Raw genomic sequence first — 26,478 nt, 5'->3', positions numbered from 1 at the left:
CTGTTATTGGACCTCCAGGGCACCCACTCGCAAGAAGACTTACATGAAGTGTTATTTGTGTTATTTGGTGAAATTGCTGCTCTTGCTCTTAATCACTGTGAGAAAAATATCAAGTGGCTGTTTAGGGTAAAATTCAAACTTAAGAGAAACTCAACCCCCGTTCTGTGGAGGCTCCTAACCAGACACAGCAGTGATAGAGAAAAGCATGTCAAATTGTAAAATGATTAAAGTAAAAAAATTAAACATAGAGCTAGGAGGTGGAGTAAGAAGTGTGGGTGACCCCAAAGACCCCAATGAGTGTTTGCACCCAAGGGCTTTGGCCCCCAGACTTTCTCCAGGTAACAGGTGGTTAGTTCTCATTTGAGCATCAGAAGAGGAAATCAGAGAGCTAATTATCTGTGGCAATGTCGGGCCACGGCAGGGCTCCGCAGTACAGGAGGAGCCAGCGGGGGCAGGCTGAACTGCTAATTTCCACAATGCTTCCCAGGAAGTAGCTGCTGCCACTGAGATGTGCATGTTGCCCCCCTGGACTTTCCTGAAGAGTTCAGACCCTGAGGCGAAGTGAGAGGCTGTGGATTTTCCTTGGACCCTTCTGGGTTCTCTGTCTGGTCTAATAATTAAAGTGACACCCGGCAGATTAACCAGAGAAAAACAAATTTAATTTCGGAGGCATGGGAACCCTACAAAGACTTGGAGTTCCCCCATAATCAGTAGAGAAAGGCTTATATGCTGTTGTGAGCTAGGGAGAAGAGGGCAGGGTCTAGGACTTAGAGGGCAGGGAATACAACTTACAGGAAGGTGGGAAGAGCAAATGCTTGTCATGCCATGAGGAGACAAAGGCACCCGGGAGGAAGTCTCTCAATGGGAAAGCAAAGCCAAAGCCAAGGAGGGGAGAGGTAAGGGACAACAGTACATCCCAGGGGCTGGCTCCAGTTTGCTGAGTGGAGACTCATGCAGGCTTACAGGGCTGAGCCCCTCAGGCTCTCAGGCAAGGAGCAGGTCACCAGAGCAGATCCTCCAAAGCAGCACCCGCCCAGCACACTCTGGGGGGCATGGTCTGGCCGCCATCCTGCTCCATACCACACCCCAACTGAGACTGCTTCTGCCTCTGCACAATGAAATTATTAATTGCCTTCCCCCAAGGGGGACTTCACCATGTCATTACATGTATTCAGCCCAGTGCCTGGCACCCAGTAAACAGTGCCAAAGGGTAACCTTAACACACACGCACACCAGAACTAGGCACCTTTCACTGCTGCTGAGAAAACCCAGGCTCTGAACCCCGACTTACACCTACTTCTCACCTCCTCACACTACTATTTGCTGGGCCAGTTGTCAGAGCTCACAGCCCCATCCCAGTAGTTCCTTTGCCAATCCTTCTGTACCAACTGAGGCCATCTTTTAAAAACATAGATACCATGGTCAAAACCAGTAGGTGGCTTCCATTCATGCTCAAATCCCATTCTTCTTAGGACCTGAGAGTTCTCCAGCATACTGCTCAGTCTATCTCTTCAACTTCCTCACTCTCTAAACCTGTGCTGTCCATCACAGTCCAGTCACAGTGGCCCCTGAGCACCTGGAAGCAGCTAGTGCAGGCTGGTGGCGCGCAGTTAGCATCAGATACACCCTGGAGTTTGAAGACAGCATGAAAAAAAAAAAGTAAAATTTTTCTGTAACTTAAAAATCATGACTATGTTGAAATAACAGGATTTTTAACATATCGGGTTAAGTGTTGCTTGTTTAATCCTTATTTTAAAAAGCACTCCAGCAGGAAATAGAAATTACATGGCTTTTTTCATTCCTATTGGACAGAGCTGCTGTAAACCAGGGCTGGTGAATTAAGCCCAGTGAACCAAATCCTGCCGCATGGCCTGTGAGCTGAGTACGGTGTTTACATTTTTAAGTGCTTGAAAATAAATCAAGGGTGACAACTTGTGACACGTGAAAAGAACATGAAATTCAAATTCCTGTTTCCATAATCGAGTTTTATTGGGAAAGAGCCACAGTCGTCTGTGTGGGGATTAACTATGGCTGATTTTCCACTACAGCGGCAGTATTGAGTGGTTCCAACAGAGACAGCCTGGCCAGTGAAGTCAAGCATACTTATGATCTGGCTATTTACAGAAAAAGCCTGTCAACACCTGCTCTAAACCCTTACCTTACTTTATTTTTCTTCCTAGCGAGTGTAACCACTGCCACTCCCGTTATATAACAAGCTCTAAAAAAGCAAGTACTTTTCCTCTTTTGTTTGGCAAATGATTATCAGTACCTAGGACAGTGCCTGGCACGTATTAGGTGTTCCATAAATATCTGCTGAGTCAACACCTTTTTAAAAATTCCATTTTTGAGGGCTGTGTTAAAAGCGCCTTGCTGTTTAAAGAACATCCATCACTACTCCTACAACGTACTGTCTCCACTTCTCAGCCAGAAAAGCTAAGGTTAAGACCCAAGCAAACCCTTGCAGAAGGCCGGAAAGGAGACACGGACACTTGGCCTGGTATCCTGCTGACATGAGACAGAGACCAGTGCTGCAGCCATAGTAACAGGCACATGACATTTAAAAAATAATAATTTTATTTTAATATTCATGATTTTTTATGTGTTCTTTTCCCCTTCTCACAGGGGAGAGGTAAAACTGTCCCAATTATCAAAACATTCAAATCTCCTTTTCTTTGGTGAACTGCCTGTTGAGGTGCTTCCCTCCATTTCCAGGGAGCCAATTCCAGAGTCCAGTGAAGCACTTCCTGTGTCAAAGGACTCTGCTGCTTCCAGGAGCTCCATGTCACTTCCATCTTCCTCCAAAGACTGCTGGAACAGGTCATAGATCTTCTGCTGCTTTGGGTCCTTTGTCAGAGAAAGAAAAGATAAAGAAAAAGACTGACTCTCCACCACTGTGGCCGGCAAGAGGACATAGTGGTGAGGGATCTGGGCTTCCCGCTTAGGAGCTGTGTGTCGGCCTGTGCAGGCAACCCAGCCAGCCATTATCACCCCAGCAGCCCGATGACCTCAGTGTCCGACATCTCTTCTTCTTTTTTTTTTTTTTTAAGATTTATTTATTTATGCATACAAGAGCCAGGGTGCAGGCCAGAGATATGGGGGTGAGGGTAAGAGGATTCACCAGAGTGGGGAACAGAACAAGCAGACTGACTGAAATACACTGCTGAGGGGAGCAGTGGATGAGTCAGGAGAGGTCTGCTGCGCCATGTGGGTAGCTCCCTGGATGGCCGGGGATCGAACTCATACTGCAGAGGCTGCGAATTGCTTCATAATGAGGTGCTTAACCCTTTGCGCCACCAGGGAAGCCCTGACATCTCTTCTTTGCTGCTCGTTGGGTGAAGACATGTTGTGAGGGCCACAGAGTCTCTCACACTTCAATTTATTATGTTTTCTTTCTTCTAATGTTCCAAATCAGTGTTTCATTACTGAAATAGCTCCCAAGATCTCACTCCTCCAAAGCTCATCTCCACAGACTGGTCAGAGGTGCAGTGGGAGGGTGGGGGATGGTGGTGAAAGGATTCACCAGAGGCAGAGTAGGGAGCAGAACAGGCAGATCTCCTGAAATACACTGCTGAGGGGAGCAGTGGGCGAGACAGGCGGGGTCTGCTGTGCCATGTAGGTAGCTCCCTGGCTGGGGAGTGAACTCATGCTGCATTTGTTGGTAAAAGCTTGATAGCATGAGACTTTAAGCCCTACACCACCAGGGAGGCCCTAATTTTTTTATTTTCTTAAGGCAAAAATTCTTAACTAACTCAAAGTAGCTGAAACTCAGGTTGCCATGAATACTATATTTATTCTTAACTAATTGAAAGTAGCTGAAACTAAGACTTCCATGAATAAATATTTATGAGGTATAATTTATAAACTCATTCTCAATGGCTGTGAATCTTTCAAAAACAAGCTCATTCTTTTCAAAAGGCATGTGATAACCAGATCTCTTAAAATATTTACCGTTGTACTGAATTAGAGAGTTTCTTAAGAAGTTTAAAAATAAGTTTGTTCTAAAATTGGTTTATTAAATGTTTATATCTAAAAGGATAATTTATACTCTACATTTTAAAAATGTAATCTCTACATTTTAAAAATGATTATATATCTCAATAATTATAGGAGTTCAATCTTTGGACTCCAAAGTCTTAACATCTGTCACCATGAGATTTTGCTGATTTAACTCAGCTTGGCGACTCCGCAAGAAGGCCCCTTGGATTTCTGAAGAGCCAGCTGCCTTTCTGTGTGAGGTCAGACCTCTGTCCGAGCTTGGAATCAATTTACTCACGAATCACCCAGGAGCAGGCAGTAGCCCCAGAATTCATACTCTCCTTGTCAACTGCCTGAGCTGGTGAAAGACAGTTTCTGGAAATCTTTGTGCTTCTCCATGGTGTTTTATCAACCTGGCAGCAACTGGGCTGGAGGCAGGCTGCTGCGTCGCCCCCTAGCCTGTCATCCCCCGAGGCCACAGGCCTTCCTCTCAGCAACTCTGAGGAGTCAGCCCACCTGGCCCTGGAACGGGTGCTCACTAGCCTCTGACCTTCCTTGTAATAAGTGGGGCGGTCACAGGGAGAAGGCTGGGCTGGGTACTGAAGCCTTCTACCTTGGGCTGGCTTCAGATCACCCACGACTCTGGGCAAGTATTATTGCTCTGCATGCCTCAGTTCACCCCTCTAAAAAATGGTCAGTCCAAACAATGTTTTCTCTCTGCTGTCACATCCCTCAGCTGATTAGCCAGTGGCCACAGCCCTGGTGAGAATAAAATGCATCAACAGAGGGGAAAATGCTATTTAAAAACAATTCTCTATTTTAAACACTCCCCAGTCTATGCTGGGGACGTGTTCCCATGACAGCCCTGCCGTGTGGTGTTGCTATGCACTTTTTTGCAACAATTCAACAGTTGCCATGGCGAGTTTTCTGTCAGCTTCTGATAGCCTGATGGAAGAGACAGCAATTACAAACTCTGGTTTTATGAGAACTGAGCCCACATCAGAAGCAATAGGAGTTGATGCCATCAGTTCTCCATAAAAGGAGGCAAACATGGATTGACCTAGTGTGATTATAAGCCAGTCATTTTCTGCCCCTAGGTTGGGGGAGGACCCGGAGAAGATTCACACTCTCCTGCTCAGGACCCAAGGGCCTAATGCCTCCTGCTGTCCCACATGGCCAGGAGCCATGTGCTGCAGTTACCTTATAGAAGTAATCAGTAGCTTCCGTCATTTCTGAAAAATTGGCATCAGAAAGCCCAGCTTCACCCAGAACTTTAATCTTCTCTTGAATCAGGGGCCTGTTGGAGAGAAAGGAGCTGCAGTGAGTCCAACCTGCATGGAACTAGTGGAGTGATTAGCCTCCATCCTGCAGTACAGCCCCTCTCAATGTAAACCAACTGATTTAGGGCTCATGCCATCAGGGTCAAAATTTTTTCTACTAGAAGATGTGTGGGAAATAAATGCTGCCTCATTACAACAAAATTTTGTACTTGGTGTTATGAGCTGGTCAGTTAACAAATTTACTAAACAAAAAGGGCAGTGGGGGTCACCTGCACAGTCTGAGGTTGGAGACGGAGACCAGCAGTGGAAACTAATGAAGCAGTCAAGAAACTTGGCATGAAGGCAGAAATGGGACTGGGCAGAGGAACATCTGGGGACTCTTTGCTTTGATTCCAGACATGACCCCAGGTTATAGCACCCATGGCCCAAGATGAGCCACTTTCTCCCAGTGGCCCACAGCACTGCAGGAGGGGGCCTATTGCACCAACACATGTCAATAAATGGGGTTGGGGGACTGTCATCCTGCTTCAACAAGCACCTGTGTGGCCAGGAAGTGCTCCAGCACAATCAGATCCCCTTCCTTGTCTCAGGCCAGCGGGAAAGGACCCACAATAATTCCTGCAAGCCACCCGCAGGGTCATGAAGAAAGTAAAGGATGGAACTAGCAGGCCTTCCATTGGGATCCCCAAAGCCAAGGGCAGAAGTACTTAGTGAGCTAAGGAAATACAATGTTGGTGTCAACTCTTGCTCGGTCCTAAATGCCAGGCCAGCATCAGCCGTACCAGAGGTAGTCGTCAGCTGTGCCTTTCGCCACGAGGTAGTGAATGCCCACGGAGCTTGACTGGCCGATGCGGTGCACCCGGTCCTCAGCCTGGATCAGCACCTGTGCAGCCCAGGGGTTGGGATGTAGGTGGGTCAAGACCAATGCAGCTAAGCCCACCTACCCCCAGCCTACCGCATCCCAGCCTCCTTAGAGCAGTCTGTCTTCTCACATGGCAGTGGGCCTACCTCCACCCACCAGCAACCTGTCCTCTACAAAAGACAAAGCCAATGCAACAATGGCCGGGGGGGTTAAGTCTGCAGCTGGACAGCTGTGCATGGCCTTTCAGTGTTGGGCTCAGGCTGCTGTTGAGCTAGGCTGCTGCTGAGTTGTGTGGTGAAGGACCCCGGAGGAAAGCCACACATTTCTCGTCCCCCTGGGAGATACAGTTTTCAGCTAAATAAACAGCAGACTCAAGGGAGAAGCCTATGACTGGAGGCAGGGTGGTCTTTTAGATGGAGGTTAGCTCTGCAGGGAGTACAGCCACCACGAGTGATGTTCCTGCTAGCGAACGCTTTCAACCACAAAGTCCACCCATCACACAGCCGCCAGCTGTGAGGCACCCACGTGGAAGTGGCTTCTCATGTGAGAACACGAGAGGGAAATGACTTCTTTCTAAATGTCAGGAGAAAATGTTCAGTCCAAACAATGTTTTCTCTCTGCTGTCACAGCCCTCAGCTGATTAGCCAGTGGCCACAACCCTGGTCAGGGAACGCCCAAGCTGTCACCACGTCACATCTGCAAAAGTGGCTGGCAGTGATGGTTCATGGAAGGGGTCAGAGGCAGGAAAGCCAGGCCTGGGCTGCATGTGCTTGCTCCCCTACGTGACAGCTTGCCCTTGAGGTACTGTACCCCGGTTTCCTCAGACAGTGGAACTCTGACTCCTTCAAGCGTCTAAAACATCAGTTTTCCTACTGGTAAGATGGAGTCAATAATCTTACCACTTAGCTGGTTGTCCTGAAGACTGGCACAAGGGAAATACAAACCTACTTATGAGGGCCTACAACAGAGGGCGAGGGGCTGGATGCGAGCCTGCTCAGAGCGCTGACACTTGCTCCTCTCTGTTGGCAGCTGGGAACAGGCCAGGAGAATTCACGTCTCCTGTGTCCCTTACCCCTGGGTTCCAAAATAGCTCAGCAAACACCACCAGGTCAGCTGAAGAGAAGGTGAGGCCCATGTTGGCGGCAGTGATGGACAGCACAGCCACGGCGTGCCGCTCGGACAGCTGGAACTGCTGGCACAGGCGCTCTCGGTCAGCTGAAGAGGTGGTGCCATCGATGCGGATGTGCTGCACGTGCTGCAGGAACAAGGGGGGAAGCCAGTGGGCACGAGGGGCGGGGCTCCCGCTGCCATGCTTGAGGACAGAACCTGAGAACAGAACCAGCTGCTCTTCTGGCTCAAGTCTGAGTGGGACATCAAGTTCTCACCTGATGCTGCTTTTGTGGCTTTTCTTATATCTTTCAAACTGAAATCTGTGTTGAGGTAATTTTAGAGTCACAGGACGTTTAAGTAATAAAACAATGATTCCCTGTGCACCTTGCTCAGTTTCCCCCAATGGTTGCTTTCTGCAAAACTCTAGCGCAGTGTGGCGATCTGATTGGCTCTGATACAAGCTACTGCTCTTGTTCAGATTACCCATGAGTGTGTGTGATACAACTGTCTCCCTGGTGGGTGTCACACACCCACCACTGGCCACCCCACACTGCCCGCCCCCACTGTCCCAACTTAACTGTCCTGCCCTTCTCAAATGTGTCATTTTAAGAAAGTTACAGAAATGCAGCCATACAGTGTGTATACCCTTTGGGTTTTTTTTTATTCCACTCAGCACCATTCCCTGGAGATCCCTCCCAGTTGAGCGTGTTGGTAGTTTCTAAAACAAGATTTTTAATGCATGTATAATATTTCATTATGTGGCACTAGTATAACTGAACCATGCATCTATTTCTTCACATGGGTGGGATGTTCTAATTTTCACTAACAAAGGATTGGTTTGCCAATGTCCACTGATAGGGGAATGGATAAAAAATTATAGTTTATGCATACAATGGAATATTGGTCAGCAATAAAAAGACAAACTGTAGATACACGCAGTATGTATATATCTCAGAATATGCTGAGAGAAAAACCAGGGGGAAAAAGAAAGCATACCATATGATCTCACATTTACAAAGCTCTAAAAAACATCAAGTAGTTTATAGAAATAGACAGCACATCAATGGTAACCTGAAGATAGGTGGGAAGTGAAAAGTAGGAAAGCAATGACTAAGGATATGAGAAGTCTTTTGGGGTTGACAGATATGTTGAGTATTTTTTTTTTTTTTTGTATAGAGGCATGCTTTATTTATTTGTTTGCTGGTCTGTTTGTTTGTTTTGTTTATACATGCACTGGGTACAGTCAGAAGCGCGGGAGGGTGAGAGAATTCACCAGATCCAGAGCGGGGAGCAGAGCAGGCAGAAGGACCGAAGTACACTGCTGAGGGGAGTAGCGGGCGGCAGGAGAGGTCTGCGCGCCATGTGGGACCCTCCTCCGGTGGCCGGGGAGCAGCCGGGGATCGAACCGGCGCCGCAGAGGCCGCGGGCAGCTTCGCAACCCAGCGCTCAACCGCTGCGCCACCGGGGAGGCCCTATGTTGAGTATTTTGGTTCCTACTCTACTGTACTACTTTAAATATGCACATTTTAAATATGTGCATTTTATTGCATGGCAATTATATTTTAATAAGGTAATTAAAATTTAAAAAAAAATGAAAAGATGCGTTAAAATGAACTGGTTCATGGTTGTTTGCCCACATGTGGTTATTCCCTTAGACTAGACTATTAGAAATCAAAGCATTATGGCAAAAGAGAAAAGCTGAATTTAGGACATCTGATTTGACTGCCATATTACTTCCCGGGAAGTCATGTACGAACATGGCCAGCTTGCCACACAGAGGTGAAAATGGCAAGAACATCTGTACTGCTGATTTGATGGGTTTTTAAAAAAAGTATCCTCTTACAACCTTCATTTATTTGATTACTAGTGGAGCTGAAGTTTTTCATATTTCAGATTCTGAAGGGTTTGGTGATCTCCAGAAAGTTAGGAACCACTGATTCACATTATCATATTTATGGTGGAGTGGACTGTTGTTCAAAGGTATACCTACAGATGAACACTTAGATTTCTAATCATTCAATATTATAAAGCGCAAATGGCTAATATTCTTGTATGTAAATATTTTCTGATAGGTCTCATTTGTTTCCTTAGGATAAATTACTACAAGAAGAGCTTGGAAAAGTTGGTGCATACATTTAAGTTATTGCCAAATTGCCCTGTGAAATGTCCTGAATGTTTAAAGGACCATGATTTAACCACAGTGCATGTGTGTGACAGAAAGGATCCATATTTTATGTAATTTGAATCAATTTATTTTGCTTTAAAATTTTTTTCATTGTTTTTATACTCAAAAGTCATTCCCGGCCCAGGAAGGAGCTACACGTTCATCTATATTTTCTTATGATACTTTTTGGGCTTAAGGAGTTTTGATAATCAGCAAGGTAAAGTGTCATTTAAGTTTCTTCCCTAATTACTTAGCCAATTACCCAAACAAAACCTGATTCCACTTAATTCCTTGATCATGTATTTGTTTTTCTTATCCTTTTATACAAAGGGAATTCCATTTTATTCAACCCATCAGGTCACCCGTTCTTGGACAAGCAGAATGGATTGCGAGTTTTCAACATACTGTCCAACAATTACAGTTAATGAACTGCACGTGCAACACTGTATAAAGAAATCTCAGTGCCTCCCTGGTGGCGCAGCGGGTTGAGCACCGCACTGTGGAGCTGTCCGCAGCCTCTGCAGTGCAGGTTTGATCCCAGCCAGCTGGCGGGAATCCCACATGACGTGGCAGACCTCTCCTGTCGTGCCCACTGCTCCCCTCAGCAGTGTATTTTGTCAGTCTGCCTGTTCTGTTCCCGGCTCTGTCTCTAGTGGATCCTCTCACCCTCCCGCGCATCTGGGCTGTGCCATGGTTCTTATATAAGAATAAATCTTTAGAAAAAAAAAAAAATCTCAAAATAATGTTGAGCAAAAAAGTAAATTATAGGATACTTGTATTTTGTTGCCATTTATGTAAACTAAAAAAATATACATAATGAGACTATATATTGTTTAAGGATATATTAAACAATATATCCTTATATATATTATGATATCTAGTTGTTCTTTTTTTTTTTTTGAAGATTTATTTATTTATCCATACAAGAACTGGAGTACAGGTCAGAGGTGTGGGGGGTGAGAAGATTCACCAGAGACAGAGTGGGGAATAGAACAGGTGAACTGACTAAAATATACTACTGAGGGGAGCAGTGGGCGAGACAGGAGAGGTCTGCTGCACCATGTGGGTAGCTCCCTGGCCGGGGATCGAACTCGTGCTGCAGTGGCAGTGGATAGCCCCATAGGTTGCGTCTTAACCCCTTGAGCCACCAGGGAGGCCCTGATATCTATTTTTAATGAACATCCTTGGAGTACTTCTAGATAGTTTTCATTCAATTTAACAAGAAACACGATACTAAACTGATATTTGCGCGTGGCCCTATAAAATAGCGCCACTTTGACAGTAAGTAGTAAAGAGGAACAAAAAGGAAGGGGGGGGGACATTCACACAAATACTTGTCTCCAATAAGAGAATGATTTTTGCCATCCCCACTTGTCAATTTTGTTAATTATTTACACAGAATGATGGAACTGGCTGGGCCATGTTCCTAAGGCAAGATACCTGGGCTATCTTTATAAAGAGCAGAGGAAGTTACAGGACACTGCTGGGAAGATATTTTGACCCCACTGAGATTCTACAAGAAAGAAGAATGCTTTTTCAGAAAGTGTCTAAAAACCATCAGCATTGTGTCTAAAAACCATCTTGCAAGCAGAAGACCTTATGCCTGATCTCAGCTTGCTTAAAACAACTTAGCAGCAAACACAATGAAAGCACCTTTGTTGAATTTCAAAGGGAGCTTACCTTTCTCTCCAGCTCGTCAGTAATTGCATCCAGAACCACCTTATGGTGTGCAAACACTAGAAACTTCTCTCTTCCACTTTCCAGTAGGTCCAGGATATATTCACTGCGTTTGACAATGACAGCACAGTAAGTTAAACACATATTCTCACCCAGCTGAAGCTACGTACTGAAAAGTGACTGCATCTGTAGCACCCGCCCCAGTCCATTCCCTCTGTTCTCTGAGAACTGACCTCTTCTCCTCTCCCTCATGCCAGGTAACGCAAATTGAGGAAGCAAAGTTAGGAGTTGTGGAAAGCCATCCTGTGCCACATACAGGAAGAGTTCTTTGATACTCTATAGTCAACTTCCATGCACAAAGTGTCCTGATGACTTATGTGCTGGCATGTGACTGAGACTTTCTTACTAGCTGAGGTCATAGAAAATAATTAAGAATTTCCACTATCATTATATTTTCAATACAAATTGAAGTGTTTTCTATAGACCTGAAAATACCCAGGCAGGGGATTAAGGGATTCTTGACAGTAATCAAATTTCTGAAAGTGTAATATTGAGATATATGTAAAAAACAAAAGAGCTGGTCAGGGAATACTCTTCAGCTCTTTGCTAGACTCAAACTACAGGGCCAGTCACTAAGCCAGGGGTAATCTAATTATTTTCTGAAGCAAAGGGATATGGAGTGAAGAATCTTATATACTTGGTCTTTATTCTCCCCGTGATTTACCTGTCTCCTCTATCCACTCTGTTTTTTCTTGACTCCCCATCCCCTATCTTTAACCATGGCCTTCCAGGAAGGCAGCCACCCAGATGGAGAGTTGCCCAGTCAGCAGACCCATTCTGTAGGATCTGTGCCCTGAGGAGGGCTCACAGTTCCAGTACAGTCACTACTCCCACCCTCAATGGGAAGCTTCCTCGACACAAGAAGCCTTTACCCGCCTGAGGCCATCCCCACAAGTGGGTGTGTGTGGAGAGATAAGAGCCATGGTCCTCCTCAGAAAAGAAAAATTGCAAAGGCTTTCTGTTATAAACAGGTGGTGAGGAGGTAAGCGAACTGTCCTCTAAACATAAGAATTACTTTAAAACAACACCATGGCCAGTCAGGGTATACAGATTTGAGTTCAATTTGTGATCTGTTGATTGTAATAGAATCTGTGTTAATTAGTTTGTCAGACATAAAAATTGCCATGATATAAGCAAAAAAGTTATTGCTATAGCATCAGAAAGTCACAAGGCCATAAAATCAACTTGGTCAGCTCATAAAAACCACAGGCCCCAATTTTCCTAATGTCTTTCTCCCCTCTATGTTTCAGATATGACTGTGCAGTTCTACCCTCCCCCAAAGTCCCTTAGTTACTAGGCTGGAAATATTTGCCTACAACAATAACCTTGCTTTTATATAGAAAGATGTCCATTAAAATAAAAACAAACAACAGCAAAAAAGGGGAAAAAACAATTAGAGGAAATGGGGGTTTTAAGATTTATAATCTAATTTCCATTTACTAGCTGCATAACTCTGAGGTCTAGAGGTCTACTTGAGATTTACTCAGTTTCTGCAAAATGTAGTCATATGTGACTTACTCGACTTGAAAAGTAGAGACAAAAGATGCCAATATGGTTCAAAGTTCTAAGGCACCAAATAATTTGATTCTGGAAAAGTATGTATAAGGTATGCATGTTATAGACTGAATGTCTTTGTCCCCACTCACCCCAATTCACATGTTGAATCCGAACCCCTACAGTGATGGTAGGAGAAGGTGAAGCCTTTGGGAGGTGATTAGGTTATGAGGGCAGGACCCTCAGAAATGGGGTTTGCATGGTTACAAGAGACCCCAGCTTGCACCCTTGCCACTTCCACCAAGAAGGAAGTGAGAAGACAGCTGTTGGGAAGCCATGAAGAGGGCACTCTGCAGATGGGGGATCTGTCAGCACCTCGACCTTGGACTTCTCGGTCTCGAGAACTGTGAGAAATACATTTTTATTTTTTAAACTACCTAGACTATGGTATTTTTGTTCTAGCAGCCTGAATGGAAAAGACAAGGTATGAGCTCAGTTTATTTATGAGGTGGCAAAATGATTAGATTAAAATTTCTAAGGGAAATGGGTGGTTCCGGACCCAATTTTCAATGGATCCTGTATTTTATAGGTCACAAGCGGAGGGCCCGAGGGAAGACTCCTACCCTTGCCATCTGCTCTTCAGCAGCACATGATAAAGGGGCTGGGGGGAGGCAACTCTGATTAGTTCTGAGAGGTAAGTTTTCAGGCCATAAAAACCACATCTGGAGTGCATTAGTCTCCTAACAGTATCAGAATAAATGAAAAGGGCAGTGCCCACAGGGGGAAGGAGAGCCGCAATGTCAGCAGTCATTGGTGTAGAATCTTAGATTTGAATATTATGGCAAACACAGCCTCTTACCACATTAAAGGGTGCAGAGGGCAAGGCTGGCGAGGCTGGGAGACCTGGAGGCTGGGCCAGCTGTGTGTGTCTCAATTTATCCACTGATCTAAGGCCCCACAGCCAATCTGGCATCACTCACCACACACTAAACTCACTTCCGTTGTAATTTTATCACTTGCACCATTATCCTGCCAGAGTCTCACAAGAATGTTAAACAACAAAAAATTTAGACAAACTGCCCATCATTAGAATGGCCTCAAGTTTGTACCACAGTGATTTCTGAACATGAGTAGGTTTTTCTTTCTTTAGGGCAGACGACTGAGATTTTTTTCAAATCAGTGATTAACTGTAAAGAACAGAAATTATTACTTCAACTTTTGTTTTCATGGCAGAAGGAAAACTAAGTGTGACGTGTCTACTTGCCTGTATCTTTTGAACAAACTTTGATATTCACCTCTTTATTTAAATAAATAATGATAGAAACTTAATTTTGGAGAAGGCCAGAGAACCCCATGAGGCAGATTTCATGAATCCCCTAATTTCTTCCTGAGGCAAGTGACCACAGTTTCCTAGAGGAAAAACCCCCTTGGGCCCTCTGCTTGTGACCTATAAAAACCCCTTTAGTGGCTGGGTCAACCCCACCTGCCTGAGTGGCAGAAGCTCCAGGCTGGGCTCTGACAAGAAGTGCCACCACAGCTTCCCAAGCATACCTGACAGCCCTCCAGGGACAGGCCCACTTACACCTGTGGGTGATGAGCCACACCGCCCTAAGTTTTACATTCAAGTTATAATTATAATCTCGATCATTTCTTACAGAACAGCAAAACTGTTCTGGCAGACCTATGTGACAGATGGTCCTTTTTAAAGATGAGATTGAGAGAAGGAGCATCTGGCGCGTACTTACATGATAGACGGGATTTTAGCTTCTGCTGTACTGTTGAAGAACATAATGAGGGCTTGTTTCTGTTTCTGTTTCTGTGGAAAAAAATCGAGGGTTAAAAGTCTCCTGTTCTGAGAAGTCTGGGACAAGATGATGCCATTACTGCCACAATGAGCTTTACAAGTCCTGACACAACTGCCAGGCCTGGACACACTCCACTGACACCGACTTGTCCACTTGCTTTAGGCAAACACAGAAACTGTCTGGACTCTGGTTCTGTCCTTGAAGACATGGCATCACAGCGACTCTGTCATCCTCTGAGCTGTTGTGAGGATCCAATAATGAGACAGGAACATGAAGCTCTCTGGGAAAGCGCATCAGGCAGGGCTTCACTGCACATGCAGAGCACATGTGATCAGCTGAAACTTGCTAAGCACACCTATTTACTACAATGTGGTGACAATATGTTTCATGGGTGACATCAGCCTAAACTATTTTTGCCTCCCCTTTTCTTCTGCCAAGTGTGTCCACACCCAGCTGATAAAGCTCACCTCTTTCTAAGACTTACTGAATCAATTCCAACTGCCCTTGAGTAGTAGTTGATTCCAGCTCCATCTCAGAACAACTGACTCATCTCCCACATAAGGTAACTGACCTCCCAGGAAGAAACTATGTTCTTTATAGTTTGCATCTAATCAAACCTAAGAAAGAATGCTAAGAGCATATACTCACAGTTTTATCATAATGAGGTAACATTTACTCTCACTGTGGACTCCAGAGATGATACTCTGTTAGCATCCTTGGGGAGGCAGCCAACTCCTTCTACAGCAAGCATGGGTTCCTATAGACACTTCTACTTTCTCATCCTTGGGCCCTGGGAGGCCAGTGACTGATGGGATAGCCTCCTCGTGGAATAAAGACAGAATTCAACAGTAGCAACATCTATGGCCCTGAATTCGCTCCTTCAGGGTACTCACTAATTCAGGGAAGTAGCAGAGCAAGACAGTGCCTAAAATTACCGACATTGTAGACAGCAGGCCAGTTGCCTGCACCAAAGAGAGTTTTGATTTTGAGGATTGTCTTTCTTCCAGTTCCTGATGAGAAAGAAAGGTACCCAAGAACCTCAAGAATTATGTGGTGGGCACTGACAGGGCAGGGGGCCCATTCATTCCCATGTATGTTGTGGCTGTGTGGCCCTTGTGCCCCCAGTTTGTGGTAGTATCCAATTAAGCAACTCAAACTTCCTGGGAACTCACGTTGAAGGGGTGACACCATGGCCATGTGCCTTAACTAGTTCTTTACTCACAGGCCCAGAGGAGACTACAGTGAGGCCCTGGCCACACACACAACCTCACCCGTGGCAATGAGTTCACAGGCCCTTCACATGCCTTCAGAGTCCCTGCAGCAGGTTAGGCCTCTCACCTAATGCCATCCCTAGTAGGATGGGCTAAAGCAACATGCACTGACCACCTCTCTCAATGCATGTAGCTTCAAGGTGATGCCCCTCCCCCACCTCTTACCCCTTCATCACCCGCCCCGCCCCCCATCATCCTCAGCACAATCTTACTCCCGTGTCCTCCAGACTCATTCTTCCTAGTGCATTTCCCTGCTCACACTCACTCACTCCACACTTGCTAATAAGAAAGGGAGAAGGCAAAACAGATGGAGAAATGACAAGAAGCACTTTGAGAACCTTGCCCCAAGATTTAACGCCTAGCGCTAAAGAGGATGTGAAGAAACAAGTTCCTTCACCAGATCCAGCACTCAACCATCGCCTGCCGTCTGGGGAGCTTTGTACCACAAGCCTTCTGAGAATGCCCACAGCCCACGATGCAGCATCTCATTCTATAAGATTTATCCCCATGATAGAAGGGGATGTACACAGATTCATAGGTAAGCTACTTTTTCAGTGTGGCATTAATTACTCAGAATAGTGAGTGACTGAAATAACTCAAAAGTTCCAACTAAAAATGACTGACAATACGAATAGGGCCACGTCAGAGAATATAATGCATATTTAAAATATGATGTTTTTAAAGAACATTCAACAACATGGAAAAGTGTTCATTATACACTTTTATAACCTTCCCACGTGATGTATAATTGTGTGATCTCAATTCTTTTAAAAAATATCATTACATACTTAAGTGATATTAAAATGTATATATGACACATAATTTAAATCAAAATATATATACATTTTACAGAAATACCAACATGATTTAAACCAAGATTATGTGACACAGAAGATGGTTGAATCTTTTTTATACTGTCATAGTAAAAATATGAAATAAGTGTTACTTGTAAGTATTTTTCAGATTATAGACAATAGACATCTACTGTAGTTTTGATGTGGGAGAAATTGATAATTTTATCTTAAAAACAAAACAAACAAAATTCCCTCAAACCGGGTAGACACAATACTAGTCCATTAATGATCTCACTTCCTTTGCCAACCATACCAGGAAATATTAAATGGCCTGCATTTTTTGTTCTTGCTTCTCAGACTTTCATTATATTAGGTCCACTGGGGTTTTGAATTTATTTTTCCATGTTGGAATTTGAATGGATAGTCAAAAGGCAGAAGGGTGAACTGATATTGTCACTAGGAAGTCTTCATGGACTTGTTCCACTTTTCTGTTCCTGGTCTTGCAGATCAAAAAGTGGCTTTAGACAAAAAAGGATTAGAATCAGTTGTTTTTTTTTCAGCCTGTGAAACGGCATCTATTATTCCAGCTGAATATGAGAAAAAGATTTTGTTCTACCTTATATTTTATAAATTGGCTGCCTCACCCTTGGCTTCTGTGATTTAAAGCTTGTTAAAAAATACTTTCCTCCAGATGGGAAGGGGTGAGGGAACAAAAAAAGAATCATTTCTGGACAGATAGCAGGGATTTGCTGAAGCCACCAGAATGTGAAAATGTCAAGGAAACTTGGGGCTAAATGCAACTAAGGAAATGAGAAGGGGTACTTTATGGAGATTCACAGGACCTCCTTATTTCACTAAAACCATAAAACCGCAATACCCACTTTAACTCTTCTCATTCAGGATTTCACAGCCGGTCAGGGTGAAAGGGATGTCCGTGGCCATTCAGTCCACTCCCAGCTGATACTGGCTCTGCTTCCTCCGTCAGGTTAGGACCCACTGTTTACAGATGCACCAAATGAGTGGGCTTTTGAGTGAGAAAGATTATAACGTTCAAAGCACAAAGCTTATAAATTCATTTACTACTTGGATTTTCTATGATAAAAAAATGAATTTACAGTAAAGAACACAAAGGGAGCCAAGTTTTCAAGGATTAATCTATCACTGGAAAGAATTTAGTACATGGTTTCAGCGTCATGCTGATAATTTGTACCAGTCACAGTTTCTTCCTTTTAGGGATAAACTTTTAATTTTCCCAAGACTCCAAGGAAGCAGGCAGCAAGTGTCCAGCACTGAAATGAGCAGTGCTGCAGGCTCTTTCCCAGCTGGATTCTGGAAGCATCACACTGCAATTTAGGCTTTGCTTTCATAATCTGCAAAATAGCATTAAGACTCCAGGGTGGGGGCCTCCCTGGTGGCCTAGGGGTTAAGTTTCAGCACTATCACTGCTATGGTCTAAGTTCAATCCCTGGCCAGGGAGCTGACCCACATGGCACAGCAGACCTCTCCTGCTCTCGCCCGCTGCTCCCCTTAGCAGTGTATTTCAGTAAATACACTTGTTCTGCTCCCCACTGTCTCTGGCAAATCCTTTCACCCCTGTACTTCTAGCCTACACCCCAGTTCTTCTACACACACACACACACACACACACACAGACTCCAGGGTGAAGAAGCAGAGATGATAGTCTCACACAGGGGGTACTTTTTGTGCACTAAGCCTCAGAGACAGGTTCCAGTTTCCTTTTTTTAGGTAAGAAAGCATCAAAATATCTCACAGAATATAAGGGATTTGCATTGCTAGTAGAAGTGATAAAAACACTAGTCCCGATTTCCATTTTAGTAATATCACATCACTACTAGCAAAATGAGAAATTAAACTTTCAGGTTACATCTAAAATCATGTTTGGGAAGAACTACCCATTTAACTTGAGGAATTACGCTAGTTGTTTTTCTTGTCTGGCAGTTTGTTAGTGGGCAAATGCTAGAGTAGCAGACAACAGAGGTTTATAAAGTTCTAAGAAAACACTTGAAAAGTTCTAATAAAATGCCCAATCACTGAAATTTTATCTTGAGAAACAGAAAAAGACCACTAAAGCTTATTTTAGCACAGAACACCCTGATTCTTCTCGTGGGTCCCCTGAAATATAATTTGAGAACCACTGGTTTCCATGTCCACATCAATGCTATGCTATAGAACATAGTTTGAAAACTCCACAATGGAGATCCAGGTCATCCAGATTTTTACATGAAAAATACAGCATAAATTAAATATAGCCTGACAACACACCAGGGTATCCTCTAGTTACTTGCTAGTCTCATTCACCGCATGCACGTGGTAAAACAATGTAAAACATCACGCATTCTGTCTCCTCTTGACATTCTTATTTATTCTGTAACCTCTCAGAAGGCAGAGATCTCATCTACATCTAAGTTTCTTTATCCAGGGTAATATTAAGCACAGACAATGCTTTATGATAATGTCAAAAATGTCAATGATTGTTTTCTTAGTAATAGAAATTGCAAGGTTTTATCCCAACAGTACAGAAATGGAGTTACTGTAGATTACCTTATTGCACTTAGCACAGTATGACACCAAAGAGAGATATGAAAGTGTTTTGAAAAGATAAACCACCACAGTAGAAAAGAGTCCTAAAATAAAGGGTAAGCGGTGTGGTTATAGCTTCAGTTCCACCACGAAGCAGCCAGTATCTTGGGCAAATCAAAATCTCTGGGAAGGAAACTCAGTTTCCTTCTCTGTAAAATGAAGATGCCAACTTCCTGCCAACTATAAATGACTGCAATAAGGAGTCTGGGTTAAGAGAGTGGGAAAATCTACTTTGTTATATAAATGTCAATTTGCTATATTGATGAAGGCACATGACACGAGATAGAGGTTAACACATGTATCGACTACGTGGGGGACTGACTGCTAACCACTGTTACTAGGCTCGAGGCATTCTCATTCCAGAATACATAGCACCATCCTGCAGTTGTCTAAGGTTTATTTTTATGACCATCAGGCAACAGTGATCCACATGACCCTTAAACTGCAAATTCCCAAGAGCTGTTGGAAGCAGGCTGGGTGAGCTGAGAAATGAAATGGGCTCACTGTCCCTGCCCAGGGAGTAGAAGAGGCTTACAAGGACAAGTTCAGGCAACTCTGGCTAATCCACAACCACCCCCCCACGCCTCCACCCCCAACCCGCTCCCTCCCACCCCATGCCCCCGGCCCCAGACTGACGGCTGTGGAAACATTGCCTTCCACTTCCCCACCCTAGGCCCAGACTCACGCTGCTGTCATTGGTCATCTCCTTGGCAGCGGTGTCCAGGGCAGCTCTGACCTTGGCACTGAAGCGGCCAGGCGCAACCACCACCATCTTGCGCTGCTTGGGTGGCAGCTGGGAGAGGACATCGCATTTGAGACGGCGCAGCATGACCGCTTCCTCTAGCAGCAGCTTCAGCTCCCGCAGGTTGGAGGAGCCCGAGTAATCCCACCCCCAGGAATGCTGTGGAGACAGAAGCGGGATAGCCCATGAGTTTTTTTGGGGCCTAGTGAACAGAGCTGCAGCCTCCAGGTGGGTGTCCCTTCTCACAACCTCCCTCCCTGGTTTTGCTCAGGGAATTTCAAGTGGCTTCAGGGGATGTATAAGGCTCTATGTAAGGGAAAAAGGAAGTCAGGAATGGTGTGAACAAAAAACATGTATCATGATTCTATAATCTGGTACCAAGTTTCTAGCAGCAAATGCAAGATGTCAAGAGGTTTGGTGTTTATTATATCCAAAATCAAAACATCTAGCTTGTGAGACATTTCCTGCAAGCTAAGTACAAAAATAATCTTCCTTAGGGCTCATCCTACAGAGTCCACTGCACAATGTGATAAATAAAAAAAAGCTGTCAGTAATATTGTTCTTTGATGAAAATCACAAGACTTAGTGTGGGTTATGCCAACACAATCGAGTACAATGCAACTCAGTGTTGGTGGTGGAGGTGGGGATTCAAGGGAATACCTAGAACACAGCCTGGCTGACCAGAGTGAGCAGGGAGTCCTTCACAGACATGCTTCCCTCCCCTCAGAATGTTCTCTGCCACACAGCCAGGACGGTTCTGCCAAGTAAAATAACCCTCTTGTTCACTAACGACTTCAATGGAAACAGACTGATTTCACAGTCTTATTAAAATCAGGGAACCAGGAGGTCTGCTGCCTTATATTTTTAGTTGCTCATCTCCCCGTTCCTGTGTCACCCTCCCCTGGACTGAACTACCTCGAGCAGGAGCTGGGGAGTTCAATTTTGAGGGTCAGAGGGCCCAGTATAATTGTGGAGACATGGTAGGTATCCTGTAAAACTTTGTTAAATTGAGACTAGGAAAAGAAGCCAAATCAGTGGGAAGTTCTCAGCAATTGCAATGGGGTGGAAAATGAACTTGGCATGGGATGCTCTCTTCGGTGGTTCTGCTTAATTCCAAGAAGCTGGACACACACACAAACACACATGCTGCCCTGGCCTGCCAGCTGCATTAAATAAAAATCATGCTGGCTCTTGTGGCTGCTGTAACTTATTTAGATATTATACTCCTAAGTTCTAATATTGTCAGTCCTTATCTTGCAGGTTAAAACTGAAAGAATTTAAACTGGAATTTGGAATAATGACAGTTTAACAAGCCTTAACCGAAAACTTACCCTCTACCAGGCACTTATTGGGCAGTGGGGGTGCTGGAGATGGATGGCTGTGAGGAGGAAGGGCAAACTGAGACAGCATGAAAGACTGGGGAGATGAGGACCTGAGTGCCAGGAAGGGACAGTCTGTCACCAACTCTGTCTTCAGCCCCTATATTACCCGATGGGCCCAGGTGGTGGAGGCAGAGAAAGTTCTTTTCAGAAAGTGGATCACTGCAAATGGGGCAGATGACACATGAAGAGTTGGAAGGGCCATGATGATCATATTCAACTAATCTAATCTCGACAGCTTCATGGGGAAAGTGCATTACAGGCTGTTAAAGAAGTATACTTTTAAATATATTTAATAACAGAAACTTTCTGCCTCAACAAGCAGCTAAAAATAGTTTGCAATTAATTTTGCAAAGCACTACCACTTACATTATAAATACTTTAAATATAAGTAGGTATTTTTAAAGTACTTGAAAGATTTTTTTTTTTCTTTTTTTAAGAATATTTTAACAAGGGCCTCCCTTCGTGGCGCAGGCAGTTGAGTGCCACCTTGTGAAGCTGTCTGCAGTCTCTGGAGCGCCAGTTTCACCCCAGCCAGCCAGTGAGGGTCCCACATGGCGTGGCAGACCTCTCCTGTCTCGCCCACCGCTCCCCTCAGCAGTGTATTTCGTTAGTCTGCCTGTTCTGTTCCCTGCTCTGTCTCTGGTGAATCCTCTCACCCTCCCATGTATCTGGCCTGTGCCCTGGTTCTTGTATAAATAAATAAATATTAAAAAAAATATTTTAACAATAAGACAGACCATTTACATCATAACTTGCATAACAAAGCTTCTTGCTCATAGATGGCAAGAGCAATGTATTAGCCACAGTCATTTCTCCCAAATGTCAGTCTTTGATGTAAATGGTGGCTGGGAAAATGTGTGATGTGATCCCAGAACAGGAATCCCCAAGTTCTGAATTAATTAGGTTATAGATTTTGGTGAGTCCTAGGCAGCAGGGGCATGACCCACAAGAAAGAAGAAGTCAGGGAGTGGGGCATGTGGCCTTAGGGCTTATAGCAGAAACACCAGGGAAAAGGAGAAGCCATTTGCAGAGAAGAAAGGGTCAAATTCTTATTCAGGGGCAAGTGGAACCTCCTGGAAAGAGAGTTCAGGAGTTTGAGAAGTCTGACCTTGCCAGATAGAGGACTACTATTGAAGCATGAGTTCAATGCCCTGGTCAAAGTTTGAAAGCAGGGATAAGCAAGATAAAAGAGTGACTCTTCCCTTCCAATTTTCCCAGGGCTCAGGAATGAGATGGGGGCTGGTCCCACCCACACGTTACTTGTTAGCAAGGACATCAACTGGGATTTCTACTTCCATCTGTCGAAGCAAACTGATGAGCCCTTGTCAGGTCTGGAGAGAGTGAAGAAGGCACTAAAGACAACGAGGAGGAGAAGACCCTTCCCAAAAGAGGAGAGAAGAGCCCAATCCCACAAGCACTCAGCCTAGCTGATTTAAAAGGAAAAAAAAAAAAAATTGTCCAAGCAATTAGGAGCTGTGTCATCCTTTCTTGAGTTATTTTTGGGGAAGAACACCAGAAATGTGCATGGGTTTTGGCCAAGCTGGCTCATGGCTACCTGACACCTGACAGGCCTCCCAGTTCAGGCCAGGAAACATGCTGAGTCCAACGATAACATACTGCTGACCTAGAAGGGGCAAAACAGAAAGGAAAGCCAGGAATCTTCACTGCTGGATGTGGCCTGGCTACAGACACACTGGATGTGGGCTGCCATCTGCACCCTGGCAGAGATGTCTACTTTAAGAAGGCAGAGGGAAACAGGATGGAGCTGGGGGGTGGTTGGGATTATAAGCCTCAGGGAAAGACCTAGAAGTGGCTTGGGACAGGCTCTCTGGCCATCCACAGGTGGATCCCAGCTCTGGCATACTTTGAAAACACAAGTGACAACACTGTTACTGCCAAGGGTGACTGGAGGTTATACCTGATCAGCCTATACCAGGACACTGCTCAGATCAAGCAGGAGGAAACACAACCAGATCCCGGATATTTGCAGCAGGCCTGCTGTGTTTTTTTGATCACTGAAGTCAGTTTCCGAACCACAGAGGCAAGTGTGTTACCAGGCAAGCCTGCATCCCGTCTGGAGGGAATCTGAGCAAAATTCCTTTGCACAGAGAACAGAAGTCACACATGCTAGGATCCAGTGACAATGGAGAAAACGCTGCCTCCTCTTCTCCTTTTCCACCTGATCAACCTCTCTGATGCCTTCCCTCTGGCAAACAAGACAGAATGTAGCAGCTGGAATTTCCTTAACCTGGCTATTCACGGGTGAGGTACTGGGGATCCAGAGGAAAGCCAAGTGATGAATTCATCCTTCACTAGTAACCCTCAGTCTGCCAAGACCGCCCTTTCGCAAGTGGGGATCTGGGAAGAGACACAAAGGTTCCAGAGAGAAGGGTGCCCTGTGCCCGGCCTGGTCAGCTGGACGAGCACTAGTGGAGTCTGTGGCCCTTCGGGAGGAAGGTAGGGCTTGTGAAGGATGAAACTGAAACATTTCAACCATGGAGATTTTCTCTCCTTATAGGAGTAATCCATTTTGGTGGATGTCATCTTCAGTCATATGTGTGTGTGTGTGTGTGTGTGTGTGTGAGAGAGAGAGACAGGGAGGGAGGGGCAGCTGCTCGAGAGAGAGAACTCATTTAGTTACAGGGCAAGCGCTGCATCCTACTTTTTCTATTGTGTTGATCTTTTATTTACTTCTTTACACCATTAAGTAAACTTTTTTTTCAGTTTAAAAAACTGAGATGTTAGAAATTTAGATTTTGATAGCAATGGCATTTGTGTTGAGGAGGCATCCCCCTCCAGTTTGGGAGAACTGTGGAGACTGCAGCTTCGGGGGCGCTGCTCCACTGGCACTGCATTCAGAGAAATAATCTGCAGGCTGAGGTCCTGGCCTACTGACCAGCACCAATCACTGCAACAAGTCAACATTTATGAGTTAAGGGCAGTGATGAGAGCCACCCAGGGCAGCTGAATCCTCTCCTCACTACTCCACCTGCGCAAAGGCTTCCTTTGTCTTTTTCGCAGAGTATTTTCCCACTTTTTTGGAGGATCTTCTTTTGCATATCCCTCTGAAGCTAAAGTGACCTTCATCTGCCCAGTCTACTTTCTTCCCTCTGCCAAGGGCCTCGGCCTCACCTAGCATTCTTCTCTCGGGAACAGGTGCTGGCTCTCAAGAGCTCCATGTACCTGCACCACAGTCACTGTCCTCTGTTGGAAACACCAACCTGGACCACAAGTGCCAAAACAAGGAGGCATTGTTCTCCTCTTTCTTATCCTTAAGCACAAACCAAGGTCAGAGTTAGGGGCCAAGCAGAGCTAAAATCATGGTCCAGCTCTCCAGCCAGGGCGTCTCTGGTGATATCACGGCTGAAAAAAAGGAGCAGGATGAGGGAGGGAAGAGAGAATAAATACCTTCTTGGCATCACAGTAGCGAAGTCCAAAGGCATGAAACTGAGGGAAGAAGGTCGGCTTGACTGCGACGATCTGCGTGTAGAGCTCTGAAGGCCGGGACATAGCTGGCGTGCCTGACAGTAAGATCACCCTCTTGGCAACCTAGAAAACCAACAGCCAGAGCTGCTGAGAACACATAGAGGGGCACACAGGGACTATCCCAAATGCCCCAGGGGGACAGGCCCCTGATGCCCCAGGACAGCAAAGTCCCCTTTCACTTCCCAGGCATTCTGACTACTGGCAGTTCTCAAGGCTATCATCTCAGAGCCAACGCAGATCTAGATTCCAAAGATACTAAAGACTGACCCAGCTTCAGGGCACTGTGTAGCCCACAGGGACTCAGGTCTCTGTGACAACCAGAAAAACAAGTACGTGGTCCAGAGCTCCTTGTGGTACGACACACGTGAGCACATGTGTGCCGCCACCTTTGCTTCAGCCCATCCAGCTGCTTTTGAGCACCCTCTGCCATCTCTGCATTAGCACCTGGACCATTACACTGAGTCTATTTCTAGACCACAAGCCATTTGAGACCAACGACTTGGCTGTGTTGACCTTTATTTTCTGTAAGAGCACCTGGCACAAAGTGAGTAATCTAGAAATGGTTGCTGTGTGCTGGAAAACAGAAAAAAGCTGATTAGCATTCTGGGGAACATAGAACAAATGCTAAGAATCCAGCAGTAGAAAAGGAAGTAGAAGCCAGGGGGTGGGGAGAGGACTGAACTCCTTCCAGAATGGATTTCTGACATCCAAGTTGAACCCATGTTACTCACAATGACACCAACGACCAGACCTGTCTGCTTGCAGGAGGAAGCACCAGGGACTGCTGGGCATATACCTTTGCCTTTCTTTCAAGGAGAAAAAAGGCTGTCACCCATCTAGCTGCTCAAAGACTTGAGCTCATTTTGCAGTTCATAAGACTTTAAAAAATGGGACCCAGATCCACTCACCCTCAATTCAACATGGGTCTGCAGCAGCCTGTTCAGCGTCACTGGCCAATTGCAATGACAAATTCCACCCACTTGAACCAAGACCAGACCCAAATACCCCTGCTCTAATTTTAAGATGGGAAAGAAGATAAGGATAAAACAGAGACACTTCCCACTGTGTTAGAACATGGGATGGCCAAAATTTCCTAGAGGCAAATTTCATTTCAACTCTGGGAAGGGACCCTACTGTGTCTAGAAACAGCTTGTTAACCACTGTAACCTTGAACTAATGACAGTTGAATAAGGCAATTGCAGGCAGTAAATCACCTACCAGAGGAAATTAGGCTCTCAAATGGATACACTACTTCATAAAATAAATAAATAAAGGTGCACCAGAGGGAAGAAAAATGATTCCTTATAAATAGACAATATATACAATTCTCAAGATGCACTTCTGCCCTCTCAGCAACTACCATTACCTAATTCCATTACAACAGGAGAGCTATGAATTTCTCCACTGTAATTTCCACAGTTCAATTACCCAAGCCTTCTAATTTCCAGCACGGTTTGATGCAGACTCATTATAATAACAATGAGCTTCCTGAATGACGTCTTTAGCACCACTCGCCTTAGCTGGAGACCATTTCAATGAAAACAGGAAAATGAAAATCTTATCAATAAGAAAAATCGGCCCACTACCCCAAACCTATTCCCAGCATCTCTGTTGTCACCTGGGCCAAGAGCTCACAGAGCAGGTGATGAAATTAACTCCAGGGCTCCCTGTGAGGTGTTGACAAGTGTGAGGCAGGACTGAGTCAGTTCTCCCAGACACTGTCCAGACTGGTGGGTGATGGAAACATTGGAAATGGAGGATTATGGGTGTTAAAA

General features: G+C 45.0%; 1 protein-coding gene across 1 annotated transcript in view; it reads right to left on the bottom strand.

Moving 5' to 3' along the window:
- Positions 1-2,616: 2,616 nt before the first annotated feature.
- SMARCAL1 (SNF2 related chromatin remodeling annealing helicase 1) overlaps positions 2,617-26,478 on the bottom strand; it is a gene marked incomplete at both ends in the record, with an annotated part of 44,033 nt that continues 20,171 nt past the window's right edge. Inside the window, 8 exons of the mRNA XM_084238205.1 lie at positions 2,617-2,844; positions 5,176-5,272; positions 6,038-6,138; positions 7,190-7,372; positions 11,072-11,174; positions 14,368-14,438; positions 19,779-19,994; positions 24,626-24,766. Of these exons, the coding sequence (XP_084094331.1) occupies positions 2,617-2,844; positions 5,176-5,272; positions 6,038-6,138; positions 7,190-7,372; positions 11,072-11,174; positions 14,368-14,438; positions 19,779-19,994; positions 24,626-24,766 (1,140 nt within the window). The remainder of the gene's footprint in view (positions 2,845-5,175; positions 5,273-6,037; positions 6,139-7,189; positions 7,373-11,071; positions 11,175-14,367; positions 14,439-19,778; positions 19,995-24,625; positions 24,767-26,478) is intronic.

The sequence above is a fragment of the Talpa europaea genome (genome assembly GCF_964194135.1).
Source record: "Talpa europaea genome assembly, chromosome: 1".
Taxonomy (NCBI): domain Eukaryota; kingdom Metazoa; phylum Chordata; class Mammalia; order Eulipotyphla; family Talpidae; genus Talpa; species Talpa europaea.
The sequence above is the reverse complement of the archived record's forward strand: the minus strand, read 5'-3'. Positions and strand labels throughout refer to the sequence as shown.